The sequence below is a fragment of the Anomaloglossus baeobatrachus genome, chromosome 5, assembly GCF_048569485.1.
Source record: "Anomaloglossus baeobatrachus isolate aAnoBae1 chromosome 5, aAnoBae1.hap1, whole genome shotgun sequence".
Classification (NCBI taxonomy): domain Eukaryota; kingdom Metazoa; phylum Chordata; class Amphibia; order Anura; family Aromobatidae; genus Anomaloglossus; species Anomaloglossus baeobatrachus.
In genome coordinates, this window is record NC_134357.1 from 521,768,983 (window position 1) to 521,789,015 (window position 20,033).

The 20,033-nt window shown below is 47.4% G+C and overlaps 1 protein-coding gene across 1 annotated transcript in view; it reads left to right on the plus strand.

Annotated features, from left to right (window-relative positions):
* Positions 1-20,033, plus strand: part of LOC142312879 (uncharacterized) — a 266,832-nt gene that overhangs the window by 99,005 nt on the left and 147,794 nt on the right. The window contains exons 16-20 of the mRNA XM_075351863.1: positions 10,684-10,828; positions 10,958-11,137; positions 11,220-11,343; positions 11,427-11,524; positions 14,155-14,242. Of these exons, the coding sequence (XP_075207978.1) occupies positions 10,684-10,828; positions 10,958-11,137; positions 11,220-11,343; positions 11,427-11,524; positions 14,155-14,242 (635 nt within the window). The remainder of the gene's footprint in view (positions 1-10,683; positions 10,829-10,957; positions 11,138-11,219; positions 11,344-11,426; positions 11,525-14,154; positions 14,243-20,033) is intronic.

Here is a 20,033-nt window from a genome sequence, read left to right on the forward strand (position 1 = left end):
CCAATCATCGGATCCACTTCTGTGCTTTACAGTAGGGATGGTTTTCCTTTCATCCTAGGCCTTCTTGGCGCCTCTCCAAATGTAATGTTTATGGTTGTGGCCAAAAAGTTTGATTTTGGTCTCATCACTCCAAATTACCTTTTTCCAGGCTTGTCTGTGTGCTGTTTGGCATATTGTTGGCAAAATACTTTGTGGCATTTGCACAGTAATGGCTTTCTTCTGACGACTCGACCATGCAGCTTATTTTTTTTCAAGTGCCTCCTTATTGTGCATCTTAAAACAGCCACACCACTACTTTTCAAAGAGTCCTATATTTCAGCTGATGTTATTTGTGGGTTTTTCTTTGCATCCTGAACATTTCCTAGCAGTTGTGGCCGAAATTTTTGTTGGTCTACCTGATCGTGGTTTGGTTTTTACAGAGCCCTGGATTTTCAATTTGTTAATCACAGTTTGAACACTGGCATTATCAATTCCTTGAATATCTTTTTGTATCCCTTTCCTGTTTTATACAATTCAACTATCTTTTCCATTGACAATTCTTTTCCTTTCCCCATGACTCACAATCCAGAAATGTCAGTGGCTGGATGAAAGATGCAAGAGTCTGTCTGGATCCCAGAAATTCACTCAGCTTTTATGCACAGACAATGATTACTAGCAAAACAGGTCACAGGTGAGGATGTTACCTTTATTAGCCATTCAAACCCATTTGTGTCAACTTCTGTGCATATTATCATGCCAAAATCTCCAGGGTATGTGAACTTCTGATCAGGGTCATTTGGATGTTTTTGGTTGTCATTAGGACTTAAAAACAGGTAGACGTGTTGAAGTGCTTGCTTAGCACGAAACGGCCGTCGTCTGCTGTGCTGTGCATCCCTCCCCTCCGCTGTTTTTACATTTTACCTGATGCTGAAATAAACGTATTCTTTGGTATACGGCAGCCTGGTGAGTGCCCTCCTCTTCTTTTGCTTCAATTAACACCATATATTATTCCATATGCCACCTCACCAGGGCAACGGATGAGCTGGGGTGAAGCGCCAGGATTGGCGCATCTAATAGAGAATACCTGAGAAAATCACCCTGAGAATACCAGACCCCAGCTGTCCGCTTTACCTTGGCTGGTAATCCAGTTTGGGGGGGACCGCATGTCGTTTTTTAAATTATTTTTTACTAAATACAAGGCTAAACACCCATTAGTGCCACATGAAAGTCACTAAAGAGTGCCAGCTCAGAATATGTAGGAGGATGGAACATTATATGTGTTTTACCTCTGTCTGTCTATTCATCCATCCATCCATCCATCCATTAATCCAAGCTTTTTAGGCTATGTGCCCATGATCAGGGTTTGCAGCGTTTTGGATGCAGAGCGTTTTTGCTGCATCCATGACGCTGTGTTGTGCAGTGGAAGGATTATTAGAAATCTCCTGCCCACTTTGCTTCTTTTTCTGCAGCATAAACTGACCTGCGGCGCGGCTTCCTGAGCCGCAACATGTCAATTGTTTGCTGCAATGACGAGAGTTTTCTCCGTGTGGAGAATAGAGCTAAGGTCCGCAGCAGCCCGAACCCTGATCGTGGGCACGGACAGCTGCATTCTCCTGTGGACAACACTGACATCTCTGCAGGAGGACTGGCATTGCATTCTAGATGCGGTGTCGCCCGATTGTGGGCACATAGCGTAAAAGTGAGAAATTTGCTGCTACAGCAACATTTTTGTGAACTATCTGTGGATTCAAAATGCTCACTATACCCCTGAATAAAAGCCTTCAGGGGTCTAGTTTCCAAAATGGGGTCGCTTGTAGGTATAAAAACTATATAAACCTGGTATAGTGTAATCATACTGACCTGAGGAATAAAGCCGCCTAATCACATATAGCGCAAGGTGAACAGCGTAAAAAATTAAATAAAGCTAATTTTTCAATCGCTATTGATTTGTTCATTCTGCTGCTAAAAGCTTGCAGTACGGTGCGGTTCATATTTATCCTGCGCTCTACGCTGAGCATTTACACTAAGATTACGTGTCAATCTCTGAAAAACACGATTCAGACAGAATTCCCAACTGAAAATTCACTGTAATTAAGCCAAGGGAGTCACTTTGACTTCACGTCTGGCCTGTGGTCTGGCGGTGACCATCTTTTTATGTGTCTTTTCAGACGAGCACAAAAGTGCAGTCAGTAACCGTTTTTATTGATCATTGAAAAGACGGACACCACTGAACAGCAGAGGCCAAACTGAGTCCGGAGTAACTCTGCTGCTTCGTTAGTGAATAGATCCGTCGTGGGTTTCATCTGAATCACGTATTTCAGAGACGTAGTTTGAAACCCCGATGCGCGTGCTCAGGATAGAGCACAGGATAAAGGGGAACTAATCCAAAATGTTTACAATATTTAATACTGCAACATTCACTGCATTTGACACATGAGTGTTTTCCAGAGACTAAATTGTCACTGCACTCGTAGATGAATACTTAGAGTGATGTAATGTTTTGCAAATGGAGTCTGCAAACTATTGTAGGAAAACCTGTGCTCCAAAAATCAAATAGCATTCCTTCCCTCCCGAGCCAAGTGGTGTGGCCAAATAGTACTGTACAGTGACTTGTGGGGTATTTCCACATTCAGGATAAATTATGCAACACGTTATGGGGCCTTTTTTTAATTATTACCCTTGTAAAAATTGTAAATTTGGGGTTAAAACAACATTTTAGTGGTAAAAATGTAATTATTTTTTTCTTTACTGCCCAACAGTATAACATTTTGTGACACTGTGGTGTCAATATACTCACTGCACCTCTGGATGAATTCATTGAGGGGTGCAGCCTCTAACATGGGGTCACTTGTGGGGGGTTTCTGCTGTTCTGGCACCTCAGGGGCTCTGCCAATGTGACAAGGCCACCGCAAACCATTGCAACTAAATCTGATCTCAAATATGGTGCTCCTTCCCTTTTTGACCTTGCACTGTGCCTCAAAAGTAGTTTTCGACCACATATGGGGTATCAGCGTACTCAGGAGAAATTCCACAATAAATTGTATGGTGCATTTTTTTCTGATATCCTTGTGAAAAAAAGCTATTTGGTTGAAGCAACATGTTTGTGGCAAAAAAAGTTTTTAATATGTTTACAGCTCAACGTTATAAAATTCTGTGTAGCCCCCAGGGGTTCAAGGTGTTCACCAAACACTTAGATAAATTTCTTGAGCGGTCTAGTTTGCAAAATGCAGTCACCTGTGGGGAGCTACACTGTTTAGGCACCTCAAGGGGTCTCCAAATGCAACTTGGTGTCCGCTAATAATTCCAGCTAATTTTGCTTTATAAAATGCAAATGGCACTCCTTCCCTTCCGAGCCCTGCCGTACGTCCAAACAGTAGATTTCCACCAAATATGAGGTATCTGCGTACTCAGGAAAAATTGCACAATAAGTTTTATGGTCCATTTTTTTCCTGATACCCTTGTGGAAAAAAAAGCTACCTGGTTGAAGTAACAATTTCGTGGTAAAAATATATATAATTTTTCACGGCTCAACGTTATCAACTTCTGTGAAGCCCCTAGGGCTTCAAGGTGCTCACCAAACATCTGGATACATTTCTTGATGGGTACAGTTTCCAAAATGGGGTCACTTGTGGGGGAGCTACACTGTTTAGGCACCTCAGGGGGTCTTCAAATGCGACATGACGTCCGCTAATGATTCCAGCTAATTTTGCTTTCAAAAATTAAAATGGCGCTGCTTCCCATCCGAGCCCCGCCGTGTGCCCAAACAATTGATTTCCATCACATATGAGGGATATGTGTACTCAGGACAAATTGAACAATACATTACATGGTGCATTTTTTCTTGATACCCTTGTGGAAAAAAAAAGCTAGCTGGTTGAAATAACAATTTATACAGCTACACTGTTTAGACACCTTAGGGGGTCTCCAAAAGCGACAAGGCGTCCGCTAATGATTCCAGCTAATTTTGCTTTAAAAAATTCAAATGTTGCTCCTTTCCCTCCAAGCCCTGCCGTGCACCCAAACAATTGATTTCCACCACATATGAAGTATCAATTTACTCAGGACAAAATGCACAATAAATTTTATGGTTCATTTTTTCCTCATACCGTGGTGAAAATGCAAAAAAATGGCTAAAGTAATATTTTTCTGTAAAAAAGTAAAATTTTACTTTTCCCCTTCCACATTGCTTTGGTTTCTGTGAAACACCTAAAGGGTTAATAAACTACTTGGATATGGTTTTGAGCAGTTTGAGGGGTGCAGTTTTTCGAATGGTGTCATTTTTCGGTATTTTCTGTCACCTAAGCCTCTCAAAGTCACTTCAAATGTGATGTGATCCCTAAAAAAATGGTTTTGGAAATTGTTTGGGAAAACTGAGAAGTTTCTGATGAACTTTGACCTTTCAAACTTCTTAACCCCAAAAAATGATGTTTCAAAAATTGCGCTGATGTAAAGTAGACATGTGGGATGTTATTAAGTACCGTATTTTTCCTTTTATAAGACGCACTGGATTATAGGACGCATCCCAAATTCAAAGGAAAAAAAGGTAAAAAAAAAAAATATATGGGGAATGTTTTATAATCCGGTGGTGTCTTACCGCTGTGCTGGGGCTGCAGTCGCTGCTGTGTGCTGGCTCTGCTCTGTTCTGTCCTGGCTCTGTTGTGTCCTGGCTCTGCTCCATGCTGGCTCTGCTCTGCTCCATGCTGGCTCTGCTCTGCTCTGCTCCATACTAGCTCTGCTCTGCTCCGTGCTGGCTCTGCTCCATGCTGGCTCTGCTGTGCCCCGTGCTGGCTCTGCCTCATGCTGGCTCTGCCTTGCCCCGTGCTGGCTCTGCTCTGCCCCGTGCTGGCTCTGTTCTATGAGGGGGGCGGCGAGACATGGGTTATTCTGAAGATGTGCTTCCAGCAAATGGCGCCCGGAGGCAGGGAGTGCACAAATTGAGCTCTTGAGCCAAGAGCTCCATCTGCGCACGCGCAGACTCTGGGCGCCATTATGTGAATTCCTTACCACTGACATCGTCAGAATGGCTTGTACCTCGCCGGCCGCCGCCGACCACAGCAGCTGCGCCGGCCGCCACCGACCACAGCAGCTGCGCCGGCCGCCACCGACCACAGCAGCTGCGCTGGCCGCCACCGACCACAGCAGCTGCGCTGGCCGTCACCAACCACAGCAGCTGCGCCGGCTACCACCACACTGAGCCCCTGCCTTCTGTGACCCCTCTCAATCACCTCCTGGTAATCCACATTCGGATTTTTAGACACACCCCTCATTTTCCTCCCAAATTTTTGGGAGGAAAAGTGCGTTTTATAATCCGAAAAATACAGTAACTATTTTGTGTGACATATCTTTCAGATTTATGGGCATAACATTTCAAAATTTGAAAATTGTGCGTCCTGGTTTCAGAGAGGTATACTGTGCATGACTGGAAGTGTCCAACATTCAGAATAGCTGTCACAGCGAACACAGATATGCGTGTCACCACTGGTGAAGCTGAATTCAATAGTATGTTAGTACACCCCTGTGGGCATGCTAACATGCTAAGAAGGCGGGTAGTCGGGGAATATAACTTCCTTGGGACTAGTCCTCTCACTCAATAGCATAAGATAAAAGATCTTTAGAAATACTTATTCTAAAGATCTCTTTATCTATGCTAGTGTATATAGGGACGGTTAGGCATGGATTAGCATTATGCACCCAGAACTGCTAGTGGTTCTGGGTGTATATTACACCTGACAGGTTCCCTTTAAGAAAAATCTGTATCTGATGTCCAGATTTTGCATCAAATGAATGAAGAATATGGGGTTAAAGTGAGTCGCCAAACTGTGGTTCAACAGCTAAGAGCAGTAGGCTTGAATGCACGAGTTCTAGTCAAAAAGCCTTTCATCTCTGCAAAGAACCGGAGGTTCCGACCTGAGTTTGCCGAAGAACATAGCCAATGGAAAGAGACACAATGGTCTAAGGTGTTGTGGTCAGATGAATCCAAGTTCAATCTGTTTGGTATTGATTAGAAATGAGCAAACCTTGGGAAGTTTAGTTTAGAGGGCACAGTCGAACCTTAGATAAGGTTAGGTTTGTGACCCTGACTTGATCCAAACCTCAATGGAAGTCAGTATTTGGGCAGTTTGTGGCTCCACCCACATGCAGACCAACCATAAGCAGAACACTTCTGGGTGACGGTAGGCAGGGGTTTTTTTCAATTTTTTTTTTGTTGTGTATGTGCACATTACATATGATCAAGCTGATTTTACCCCCAGTGTGATGTGTTCAAACCCTCCACGTGGCTTGTACAGGGCTGAGCATCTATCATACCCAAGCACAGCTCTTCCCACTTGAGTGGTTTGCACATGTAACTCACTCGAACTTCGAACCTGAACTTTGTTTAATTGGTTAGGTCCAACCTCGAACCTCAGGTTCGCTCATCTGGCAAGAACTATATATACCACCCAATTGAAAAACGTAATGATGTAATGCTGCCACATGGTAAAACCAAAGTAGGCAGGGGCTCAAAATGTCAAATAGTTGAGAAGAAGGCTCACAGCTGATCAGAATTGATATTGGTATTCTAGCCAGAATATGCTAGGGGCGGCAAGGGAGTTGTCTGTTGGATAGCAGCGGTCTCCTATACTTGCTGTAGGTTCATTTAGTTCTTGTAGAATGGTTAACTGGCATCAGGACTGGCCATATGCTGTAGGATCTTCCCAAACGGAACGCTTAAAGAGAGCTGGTCAAAGGACCCATGGGGAACATAGGAAGGCCTGCGTCCGGAGGTGAAGATCCTGGCTGGCTACAGCAAGTATAGGAGACCGCTGCTATCCAACAGACAACTCCCTTGCCGCCCCTAGCATATTCTGGCTAGAATACCAATATCAATTCTGATCAGCTGTGAGCCTTCTTCTCAACTATTTGACAGCATTTATACTCATCTCCTTACCTTTCTGTGATGACCTATACAGTTCCATGTTGGTGCAATTCATATACTAATTCCGATGCGTTAGTCTGATAGAACCCTTGATAAAGGTCCTACCGAGACCGAAACGTTGGGACAGACTTTTTTCATTTACATTTTTTCAATAAAATCACTTTTAAGCACCAAAAAAACTCAGACTGATTGCCTTTTTCTCTAATTGGAGTGCCGGAGTTATTGAATACCCTAGTGGCTTCAATACCCCATTGTTGTGGTGTAGTAATTAAAGCAGAAGGTTATGCTACAGAATATTAAGTTATGGCATTGTAGACAATGAATTAGGGCCGCTTTATACGCTACGACATCGCTAAAGCGATGTTGTTGGGGTCACGGAATTTCTGATGCACATCCGGCCGCGTTAGCGATGTCGTTGGGTGTGACACTTATGAGCGATTTTGAATCGTTGCAAAAATGTTCAAAATCGCTAATCGGTGACATGGGGGTCCATTCCTAATTATCGTTGCAGCTGCAGGTACGATGTTGTTCGTCATTCCTGCGACAGCACACATCGCTATGTGTGACACCGCAGCAACGAGGAACCTCACCTTACCTGCATCCGCCGTCAATGAGGAAGGAAGGAGGTGGGCGGGATGGTACGTCACGCTCATCTCCGACCCTCCGCTTCTATTGGCAGGCCGCTTAGTGACGTCGCGGTGACGCCGAACGCACCTCCCCCTTGAGGGAGGGATTGTTCGGCAGTCACAGCGACGTCGCTGAACAGGTATGTGCGTGTGATGCTGCCGTAGTGATAATGTTTGCTACAGCAGCGATCACCACATATCGGCCATACGACGGGGGCAGGTAGTATTGCGCTCGACATCGCCAGCAAATGCTAGTGATGTCTCAGCGTGTAAAGCGGCCCTTACTCCCCATACTGTGATCTATAATAGTGTATGCAAAACTTTTGGCAGTCAATTTTCTTCAATTAACCGGTTCACCCTGGGTAATTTTTTCATTTTTGCTTTTTCCTCCCCTTCTTCCGAGAGCCATAACGGTTTTATTTTTCTATCAATGTTGCCATTTAAGGGCTTATTTGTTTGCGGAATGAGTTGTACTTTTGAATGAAGCCATTCGTTTTACCCTATAGTGTACTGAAAAATGGGAAAAAAATTCCAAGTGCGGTGAAATTGCAAAAGAAAAGTGCGATTGCACAATTATTTTGGGGTCTTTTATTTACCAAGTTCACGATGTCGTAAAACTGATGTGTCAGTATGATGAGAAAAAGCAGAAGTTTGTCCAAAAAAAAGAATAGTGCTTTTGTCGCCATTTTCCGAGACCCGTGGCGTTCTCATTTATTAGGATCTGGGGCTCAATTACAACTTAGTTTTTGCGAATTGAGCTGGCATTTTAAATTATACCATTGTTGTGTAGATGCGCTGTATTAGTCGTCTCTTATTGCATTTTAAACAAATGTTGCGGTAGCGTCAATTTGGCGTTTGGATTTTATTTCTCGCCACACCGTTTACCGATCAGATTGATTTTACATTTTGATAGTTGGGCATTTCTGAATTCGGCGATACCAAATATGTGTATATATTTATTTTTTTACTATTTTATTTTCAATGAGGCGAAAGTGGGTGATTTGAACTGTTAGGGGTCTTTTCATATTTTTTAAAACTTTTTTTCTTTTTACATTTTTTATTTATTTTACTAGTCCCCCTAGGGGACTTTATCACTGCACAGTTCGATCACCTGTGCATTATTAGCAGAAATACTCATCTCATGTGAGTGCTGGCTCTCACAGGAAGTGAGTCATGGCAGCGTCAGGGGTCATTAGCTGACTCCGTGCTACCATGACAATGCATTGGTGCCCCGATGGTGGCGGGAAACGGCGCAATCCCCGTTGTAGCCATTTAAATCACTTTGTCAAATACTGACAGCTTGATCTAACGGGTTAACAGGCGAAGGTGGATCTCTGATCCACCTGTGCCTGTAAGGGGTACTTTGCACGTTGCGACATCACTACTGCGATATCGTCAGGGTCAAATCGAAAGTGACGCACATCCGGCGCCGGTAACGACGTCGCAACGTGTAAAGCCTAGAAGCACCGATAAACGATCGAAAAAGCGTCGTAGATCGGTGATCTGTGTAGTGTCAGTCATTTCCATAATTTTGCTGCAGCGGCAGGTACGATGTTGTTCTTCCTTCCTGCGGCAGCACACATCGCTGTGTATGAAGCCACAGGAGCGAGGGACATCTCTTTACCTGCATTCCGCCTGCAATGAGGAAGGAAGGAGGTGGGCGGGATGTATCCGTCCCGCTCATCTCCGTCCCTCCGCTTCTATTGGCCCCCTGCCGTGTGACGTCGCTATGACGCCACACGACCCGCCCCCTTAGGAAGGAGGCGGGTTTCCGGCCAGAGCGACGTCGCAGGGCAGGTAAGTGCGTGTGAAGCTGCCGTAGCGATAATGTTCGCTATGGCAGCTATCACAAGATATCGCATCTGCGACGGGGGCGGGGACTATCGCGCTCGGCATCGCTACAATCGGCTAGCGATGTCGCAGCGTGCAAAGTACCCCTTAACCTTACATGTCTGCAGATCAGCAGACATCTGCAGGCAATTCCGCGGGCTTTCTGCTGGAGCCCACGGTAACTAGAGAGAGGCAACCAAGGACGTAACCGTACATCCTTGGTCGTAAAATGGGTTAATTATCTGAACATACCTATATTCAAAAGCATGTTTGTTTAAAATTAAGGTCTTATGATGACAAATTCATGCACTTTCAATTCATCACCAGGAAAATGGCATCACAACAACCAGACAGAAGTAATATATCCCGCATTGGCAATGATCGCCTCCATGTCCAGTTAACCTTCTGTTAACCTCCTATAAAATAACAACTCATCTTACCTCACTGTTTCCCAACCCTGGGGTTCCATACAGAATAACTAACTACATTTTATAATAAATATTTATAATATATTTCATTACCTCTTCTTGCTTTCTGCTGCCCCAAACACCATGTTGATAATGCTGTAATAGCTACCTTGTTCTTGCTCCTCTAGTAGGTGCCTTACCAATTATCCATACTTAGTCACTATTTACAAACACTCTCCCTGTCTGAGCTTTTTTTTTTATCCCCATGTTCAGGCACAGAGAGCCTTTATAAATAGCAGTTCAAAGCAGCTACTAAAGGAGCATGAACTTGGCAGTTAAAACAACACTTTAAATGTTTGGGACAGAAGGAAGCAAAATTACACAATGGAATATATTACAGGGATTTGTAACTCGTCAAAAGCTGATTAGACGTTAAATTAAACAAATGTTTAGTTACTTTTTTTTTTTTAAGGGGTTGCCCTGGATATGGATTACCTAATCTTAGTATACATATAATGATTTAAATTGTGACAAACATAAGCCATTTTCCGCATCTTTCCACTACCTTTTGGTTTCCAATATTGTTAAAATATTTGGTGGATGCACCACATTTTACAGATTTCTAGAATGTAGCATTAGCCTTGTTGTAAAACCAGTGAGTTAAGAGTTGTCTAGCTGTCAAAGCAGAAAACTCTATTGACTGAATGCGTGTTATATCCTTCACCACTCCAGTGATGATAATCCTCTGGCTTCTTTTAGTCTTTTTATATTGTTGCAATATTGGTAGTAGTGCTAATGCCAGTATGAATGTGATGTTGTTCTTCTCCATGATTCCACACAGATATGGTATGTCCCCTTATTATCTTGAAAAATTGCATTATTACATGGGATCTTTATGATGCTACATTGTCATCTCCCCATTCAGATCCCTACAATATCGGATCCTCTCAGATCTTCTATGTAAGAGAATTTTACTGATTGACTCTTCAACGATGGATAAGGACAGGGACAAGATGGCGGAGAGGATAATACACCTCACCCTAGAGATCCTCTTCCGGCTTACTGGAGAGGTGAGAGATTCTGATGACGTCACATTACATCATTCTTATCTATGGGAATAAAAGATGGACAGAACTGGAGAGGTGAGGACTCTGGAAATGTCTGTAGTGAGATTTATTAATGTGTCTCTCCATAACCAGGATTACACAGTAGTGAAGAAGACCTCTAGTGAGCACTGTCAGGCCCCTGTGTCTGAGGGATGGGGAAGACCCCTGAGCCCAATCACGGGGCCTCCACCTCACCCCCTGATACATGAGGACATCAATGACCAGAAGATCCTAGAACTCACCTACAAGATGATTGAGCTGCTGACTGGAGAGGTGACACTGCTGGGAATGCTGGGACATTATACAGTAACGCTATGGAGGGATCGGGGGATGACGGTATCATTGTATGTGTCAGGTTCCTATAAGGTGTCAGGATGTCACCATCTATTTCTCCATGGAGGAGTGGGAGTATTTAGAAGGACATAAAGATTTGTACAAGGACATCATTATGGAGGTTCCCCAGCCCCTCATATCACCAGGTAATAGACAGGACTAAATACACACGGCCTATAATTATCTGTATGTAAAGAATGAATTCAGTCCCTGTATGTGTTTCCTCCAGTTCTATCCAGTGAGAGGACAACACCAGAGAGATGTCCCCGTCCTCTTCTTCCACAGGACTGTAAGCAAGAAGATCCCGATGTTCCTCAGGATCATCAGGTAGATGGAGAGAAGGTGTCATGAAATCTTTCCTATCTATATATACAGTATAATTGCCTTATTTTGTCTGTCTGTCTGTCCTGCTCCAAAATTGTGTCACCGTGACAGTGTCACCGTGACAGTGTCGTTAGAGTTACAACTGTCGGATTGGCTGCTGGGCTCGGTCTGGCCCCGCCCCCCCACGGATTGGCTGCTCGCCTCGGTCTGGCCCCGCCCACCGCATGGATTAGCCGCTCGCCCCGGCCCTCCGCACGCATCGCCCGCTCCACTGGCTTCCGGTACACATGTGCAGGGAGCCGGCACACGCTGACGCCTCGCCCGCTCAGCCCCGCTCCAGCGTACACCGGCTCCCAGTACACATGTGCAGGGAGCCGGCATACGCTGACGCCTCGCCCGCTCAGCCCCGCTCCAGCGTACACCGGCTCCCAGTACACATGTGCAGGGAGCCGGCATACGCTGACGCCTCGCCCGCTCGCCCCCGCCACGCTTTGGCACGCTCGGCCCCGCTGGGATCGTGACCGAGCCGGTGTACACTGGTAACCATGATACACATCGCGTAACTATAGGAAGCGCTTCCCTTAGTTACCCGATGTGTATCATGGTTACCAGCGTACACCGGCTCCCGGTACACATGTGCAGGGAGCCGGCATACGCTGACGCCTCGCCCGCTCAGCCCCGCCCCGGGACACGTTGTCACGCTCGGACCTGCCCCCGGCGGCCCCAGCATGGGGGATGGAGCACGATGGGAGGTGTGCAGCATGGAGGATGGAGCACGATGGGGGGTGTGCAGCATGGAAGATGGAGCACGATGGGGGGTGCGCAGCATGGGGGATGGAGCACGATGGGGGGTGCACAGCATGGAGGATGGAGCACGATGGGGGGTGTGCAGCATGGAGGATGGAGCACGATGGGGGGTGCGCAGCATGGGGAATGGAGCACGATGGGGGGTACGCAGCATGGGGGATGGAACACGATGGGAGGTGTGCAGCATGGGGGATGGAACACGATGGGGGGTGCGCAGCATGTCGGATGGAGCACGATGGGGGGTGCGCAGCATGTCGGATGGAGCACGATGGGGGGTGCGCAGCATGTCGGATGGAGCACGATGGGGGGTGCGCAGCATGTCGGATGGAGCACGATGGGGGGTGCGCAGCATGTCGGATGGAGCACGATGGGGGGTGCGCAGCATGGGGGATGGAGCACGATGGGTGCGCAGCATGGGGGATGGAGTACAATAGGGGGTGCGCAGCATGGGGGATGGAGCACGATGGGGGGTGCACAGCATGGGGGATGAAGCACGATGGGGGGTGCGCAGCATGGGGGGATGGAGCACGATGGGGGGTGCGCAGCATGGGGGATGGAGCACGATGGGAGGTGCGCAGCATGGGGGATGGAGCACGATGAGGGGTGCGCAGCATGGGGGATGGAGCACGATGGGGGGTGCGCAGCATGGGGGATGGAGCAGCATGGGGGATGGAGCACGATGGGGGGTGTGCAGCACGGGGGATGGAACACGATGGGAGGTGCGCAGCATGGGGGATGGAGCACGATGAGGGGTGCGCAGCATGGGGGATGGAGCACGATGAGGGGTGCGCAGCATGGGGGATGGAGCACGATGAGGGGTGCGCAGCATGGGGGATGGAGCACGATGGGGGGTGCGCAGCATGGGGGATGGAACACGATGGGGGGTGCGCAGCATGGGGGATGGAGCACGATGGGGGGTGCGCAGCATTGGGGATGGAGCACGATGGGGGGTGCGCAGCATGGGGGATGGAGCACGATGGGGGGTGCGCAGCATGGGGGATGGAGCACGATGGGGGGTGCGCAGCATGGGGGATGGAGCACGATGGGGATGCGCAGCATGGGGGAAGGAGCACGATGGGGGCTGCGCAGCATGGGGGATGGAGCACGATGGGGGTGCACACCTCCCCCCAAAACACACACACACCGCCACACGTGCACCGCACAACACACCACACACACACTGGGAACCACAAACACCGCCCTACACAGACACCCACACACACACACAGACAACGCCGCACACACACAACACCCAACACACAAACACTGCGGCATACATAAATATACGCACATACCGCGCAGCACACACACTGCACAAAACATACCTCCCCCCAAAACACACACACGCACTCCACACCGACACAAACCGCACAACACACACAGCACCACACACACAGAACGCTGTAAACACACAGCGCTCCACAAACAACGCAACACACACAATGCAACACACATACAACACCGCTCTCACACACCCCCACCCAGACAACACCCAGAACATTTACAGCGCCCTACACAAACACTTGGTAACTACACACAATAACATCTATCATATATATATATGTGTATGTATGTATATATATATAACTAAAATCATACATTAACTACACAATACGTAAATTCTAGAATACCCGATGCGTTAGAATCGGGCCACCTTCTAGTGATATATAGATAGTGTTCAGTCTTGATTCACCTAATAGTATTATAATGAACGACTAATTTATTAGAGATATTTTTGGTTGTAATATTATGATCTTTTCTGTCCTTAGAAAAATTATCATGGAATGTCTCCATCTCTCTGTGACTTTTTTTAATATTTATTTCAGGATAACGATATGAACAATATTATTATAGAGACATTTGTCATTGGTGATGAGCAATGTAAAGAGGAGATTCCTACAGATGATTATCCAGGTGAGTAGTAACCACTAAATGGAGAGAAGAGTCATATCAGGGTAAATTATAAAAAGAGGGTTAAACTACATAAAAATAAGAATTCCAGGTATTTGTGACCACTTTTAAAGCAATACGTGCACAAGTGGAAAGGGTTAAATAGCTAATGCAAGCTAGGGTAGACTCCTACAGACCTAACAACAGACAAGAAAAAGATGTGGGTAAATGATCAAGCACAGAGCAAATGCCACACAGGTTTCTGTCACACTGGCAAAATCCATAGCTGCAGGGCTGGAACTCCTTAGCAGAAGCCAGAAAGAAATATATCCAGCAGAAAAGTCTACTATCAGGAGAGTATGAATAGCTCCACCCGGGATGTGATAGGAGAGAGAAAATTAGTAAGTCAGAATACCTGATAACCGCAAACCAAAAAGAGAGAAGCAAAGGTAAAAGACCATCAGCATTTGGACAAGGACTGACCAGACTCTGGGTCAGCAGGGAAGGAAACTGACCATGCAGCACAATGTCAGTGGATCGAGTCCCGAACTCCCCCTTTATACAAGAGGCCACCGGACCCTCAGAGTCCCCCCATCCTCTGACGTCGCTGATGGACCTATCTCACCATGCAATCCGCATGAAGATCTTCCGCATTAACCCAGGAGTTATTTCTTGAAGTACAAGCTTCCACTTGATGAGATACTACAACTGTCACCTGACATGCCTGCAACCCAGCACTCGCTTCACCTCATATTCCTGATCCACCTCCAAGTCCATCTCAATTATGTCCCGAGGACCAGGTTTCCCCTGAAACCTCTTAAGTGGAGAAGAATGGTGTAACGTCAAGCCACCCACTAAGCAGGACCCCGAGGTACCCCGAAACCCTTTAACCCCCTATACAGGAATCTCTTATTACTGCAGGGTCCAGGGATTCACTGCCTAAGGTAGGCTGCAGTCCAGAGACGGGGATAGTCACCAGGCAAGGTCTAAACCACAATGTCAGCAAGGTACAAAAATGGAAAGACAGGGGAATGTTCAGAAAAACAGGCAGAGGTCAAACCGAGATGTCAGGCGAGGTACAAAAGAGCAGGCAGGAGGAATGTCCAGAAAGCAGGCCAAGGTAAAAACCAGGATATCAGACGAGGTACAAAACAGCAGGCAGGAGGGACGTTAATAAACAAAGCCGAGTTCATGCGAGACATAAAGCAAGGTGCACAGTACCAGGGAGGATGTGGCTCACAGCAACACAAGACTATATCTGGCAAAGATCCAGTAACACTGAAGGATATAAAAAAGGGTGTGGGGCCGTCCCATAGGCTGCAGTAGGAGCTGATACCAGCTGGAAGGGAACATACCCCCTACAGTCAGTCAGCAGTACTGCAAGTTCCAGCCAGACCAAGCCTGGTGAGTGTGCGGCGACTCCGCCCACCAGAGCCCCTGGAACTGACCTCTCACCTATCACCAGCACTGCCTGCAGTGTGAGCAGAGCAACGCCTTGTGACCCGGGCAGACGTCACTGGAGCAGACACTGGTGGAGACGTGACAGTAGAGTGGCGCCTGGTGACCGGGGCAGACATCCCCGGAATAGACGTGACAAATGTAAGGAGTTATTTATCTTCCAAGCAATGGCAAGTGAAAGTTTACCCATAGTGGGATTCAAGATTATATTAACCCCTTCAGCCCCCAGCCTGTTTTCACCTTAAAGACCCGGCCATTTTTTGCAATTTTGACCAGTGTCACTTTGACAGGTTATAACTCTGGAACACTTCAACGGATCCTGGCGATTCTGAGATTGTTTTTTCGTGACATATTGTACTTCATGTCAGTGGTAAATTTATGTTTTGCGTTTATTTGTGAAAATTTTGGAAATTTGGCGAAAATTTTGAAAATTTTGCAATTTTCAAAATTTGAAATTTTATGCCCATAAATCTGAGAGATATGTCACACAAAAAAGTTACTAAATAACATTTCCCACATGTCTACTTTACACCAGCGCAATTTTTGAAAAAAAAAAAAAATTTCCGTTAGGAAGTTAGAAGGGTTCAAAGTTCATCACCAATTTCTCATTTTTCCAACAAAATTTACAAAAAAAAATTTTTTAGGTACCACATCACATTTGGAGTGATTTGAGAAACCTAGGCGACAGAAAATACCCAAAAGTGACCCAATTCTAAAATCTGCACCCCTCACTCTGCTCAAAACCACATCCAAGAAGTTTATTAACCCTTTAGGAGATTCACAGCAACCAAAGCAATGTAGACGAAAAAATGAAAATTTTACTTTTTTAACACAAAAATGTTACTTTAGCCATAAAAATTAGTATTTTCACAATGGTATCAGGAAAAATGCATCATAAAATGTATTGTGGATTTTCTCCTGAGTACGCAGATACCCCATATGTGGTGGTAATCAAATGTTTGGGCACACACCAGGACTCGGAAGGCAAGGAGCGCCATTTGAATTTTTGAGTGCAAAATTAGCTGCACTCATTAGCGGACACCATGTCGGGTTTGAAGACTCCCCGAGGTGCCTAAACAATGGAGCTCCCCCACAAATGACCCCATTTTGGAAACTAGAGCCCTCAAATATTTTTTCTAGATGTTTGATGTGCACTTTGAACCCCTGGGGGCTTCACAGAAGTTTATAACGTTGAGCCGTGAAAAGAAAAAATTTTTTTTTACCACAAAACTGTTGCTTCAACCAGGTAGCTTTTTTTATCACAAGGGTATCAGGAAAAAATGCACCATAAAATGTATTGTGCATTTTCTCCTGAGTACGCAGATACCCCATATGTGGTGGAAATCAAATGTTTGGGCGCACGGCAGGACTCGGAAGGCAAGGAGCGCCATTTCACAGCAAAATTGGTTGGAATTATTAGCGGACGCCATGTTGCGTTTGGAGACCCCCCTGAAGTGCCTAAACAATGGAGCTCCCCCACAATTGACCCCATTTTGGAAACTAGACCCCTCATGGAATTTATCTAGCTGTTTAGTGAGCACTTTGAACCCCTGGAGGCTTCACAAACGTTTGTAATGTTCAGCCGTGAAAATATTTTATTCTTTTTTTTACCACAAAATTGTTTTTTCAAACAGGTAGCTTTTTTTTCCACAAGGGTATCAGGAAAAAATGCACCATAAAATGTATTGTGCAATTTCTCCTGAGTACGACGATACCTCATATGTGGTGGAAATCAATTGTTTGGGCGTACGGCGGGGCTCAGAAGAGAAGGAGCGCCATTTCACAGTAAAATTGATTGGAATTATTAGCAGACGCCATGTTTCATTTGGAGACCCCCTGAGGTGCCTAAACAATGGAGCTCCCCCACATGTGATCCCATTTTGGAAACTAGACCCCCCCCATACAAAAAAAATTAGTTTGGCGAAATAAAAAATACAGACATCAGTAAAAAAAAAAAAATTGAGCGCCTGCCACTAAGACCAGTGCCAAACGTGAGAGCAATGCACGAGTCTCGCATCGCATCATCCACTGCAGTCTGGAAGCGAGCAACTGCGCTGGATAATGCGATGCAAGAGGGCGCGGCAGCGGATGGAGGGGCGGCAGATGAGAAAGGGCGCAGCGGATGGTGGCTGGGAAAAGGCGCAGCGGATGGAGGAGCGGCAGAGGATGGGAAAAGGCGCAGCGGATGGAGGAGCGGCAGAGAATGAGAAAAGGCGCAGCGGATGGAGGAGCGGCAGATGAGAAAAGGCGCAGCGGATGGAGGAGCGGCAGATGAGAAAAGGCGCAGAAGGGTGGAGGAGCGGCAGATGAGAAAAGGCGCAGCGGATGGAGGAACGGCAGATGAGAAAAGGCGCAGCGGATGGAGGAGCGGCAGATGAGAAAAGGCGCAGCGGATGGAGGATGGGAAAGGGCGCAGCGGATGGAGGAGCGGCGGAGTATGGGGGGGTGGGAGGTGAGATTGGGGATAGCTACCTTACAGGATTGATCTAGGCAGCAGGATCACAGCAGACAGAAAAGGCAGCAGATGAAGGAGGGTGAAAAGGATGGGAGAGAGCAGGCAGCAGATCAGGGAGGGGGGCAGAGTCTGATGGGAGAGAGCGATGGCACATGGAGGGGGGGGGAAGGCAGCACATGGAGGGAGGGGGGAGAGGAGGCAGCACATGGAGGGAGGGGGGAGAGGAGGCAGCACATGGAGGGAGGGGGGGGAGAGGAGGCAGCACATGGAGGGAGGGGGGGGAGAGGAGGCAGCACATGGAGGGAGGGGGGGGAGAGGAGGCAGCACATGGAGGGAGGGGGGGGAGAGGAGGCAGCACATGGAGGGAGGGGGGGGGAGAGGAGGCAGCACATGGAGGGAGGGGGGGGGAGAAGAGGCAGCACATGGAGGGAGGGGGGGGGGGGAGAAGAGGCAGCACATGGAGGGAGGGGGGGGAGAAGAGGCAGCACATGGAGGGAGGGGGGGAGAGGAGGCAGCAGATGGAGGGAGGGGGGGGAGAGGAGGCAGCACATGGAGGGAGGGGGGGAGAGGAGGCAGCACATGGAGGGAGGGGGGGAGAGGAGGCAGCACATGGAGGGAGGGGGGAGAGGAGGCAGCACATGGAGGGAGGGGGGAGAGGAATCAGCACATGGAGGGGAATCAGCACATGGAGGGGAATCAGCACATGGAAGGCGGCAGCCGATTTAGGTGCAGTGGCAGCCGATGGAGGCGGCGGCCGATCGGGCAGGGACAGTGGCGGGAATAGCGGCGTGGCGGGCAGGGACAGCGGCGGGAATAGCGGCGTGGCGGGCAGGGACAGTGGCGGGAACAGCGGCGTGGCGGGGAGCAGCGGTGGATCGTGGGGAGCAGCGGTAAATCGGCGGGCAGCAGCGGTGGATCGGCGGGGAGCAGCGGTGGATCGGCGGGGAGCAGCGGTGGATCGGGGGGGGCTATAACTTACCGATGGGCACCTACAGCGACCGCTCTCATCAGCTTTCACGGACGGAGTGAAGCTGAGGGTAGCGGTCACCGGCACAAGATCCACAGTGATTGGGAGAGATCGGTCACAAGGCCGGTCTCTCCAATCAGAGCTGGGGGCGGGTGAAACAAAGTTCACCCAGCTCCAGCCAGTCATCAGTGCTACAGCAGCACTGATTATGGCTGGATTTCAATGTGTCAGCCATTTTCAATGGCTGACACATTACAGTGACTGTAATTGGCTGAGCGGCGTTTGTCAGCCAATCACAGCCTCTGTAGGTTCGGGGAGGAGGCACCACCCCTCCTGAGGTCAGGCAGAGGTCCCCTCCTTCCCGAATCTACCGTTTAAGTAAACAAATTTCACTCCCCGGGGCTCCGGGACCGCGATTTCGCCAGGACGTACTGAGTACGTCATGGGTCGTTTAGCACCATGTCACCATGACGTACTCAGTACGTCCAAGGTCGTTAAGGGGTTAATGTTATAAGGACCTACAAATTTGGGATCAAATTTCTTAATGTCACTTTAAGACGTAAACATTTTGAGGACAACCACAGGAGTCTTGCTATGTATGTAGTTTTCACTTTTCTCAGCCCTGTCACTAGTTACCAAAAGACCCTTTTCGACCTCCCTTTGGACTTTAGTCAGTCAGCAAGAAAATGTCTCCTCCTCTGGCATGGAGGACTGCAAACCTGAAAAATTGCCAAAAACCTGATGAAAACCCAAACACCAAAAAGAAGGCTAAAAAAAGCTAACTAAAATGTAACCCCTGTACTGAAAATAATGTTCTTGGGAACACCATGTAATTTAATGTTAAAACCTGGCTAAACTCTTAGATGCAGGCAACTTTTGAAGGGGAGCCAAATGAAACGATTTCCGCCAGAATTAGGAAAATCAGTGATGATGTC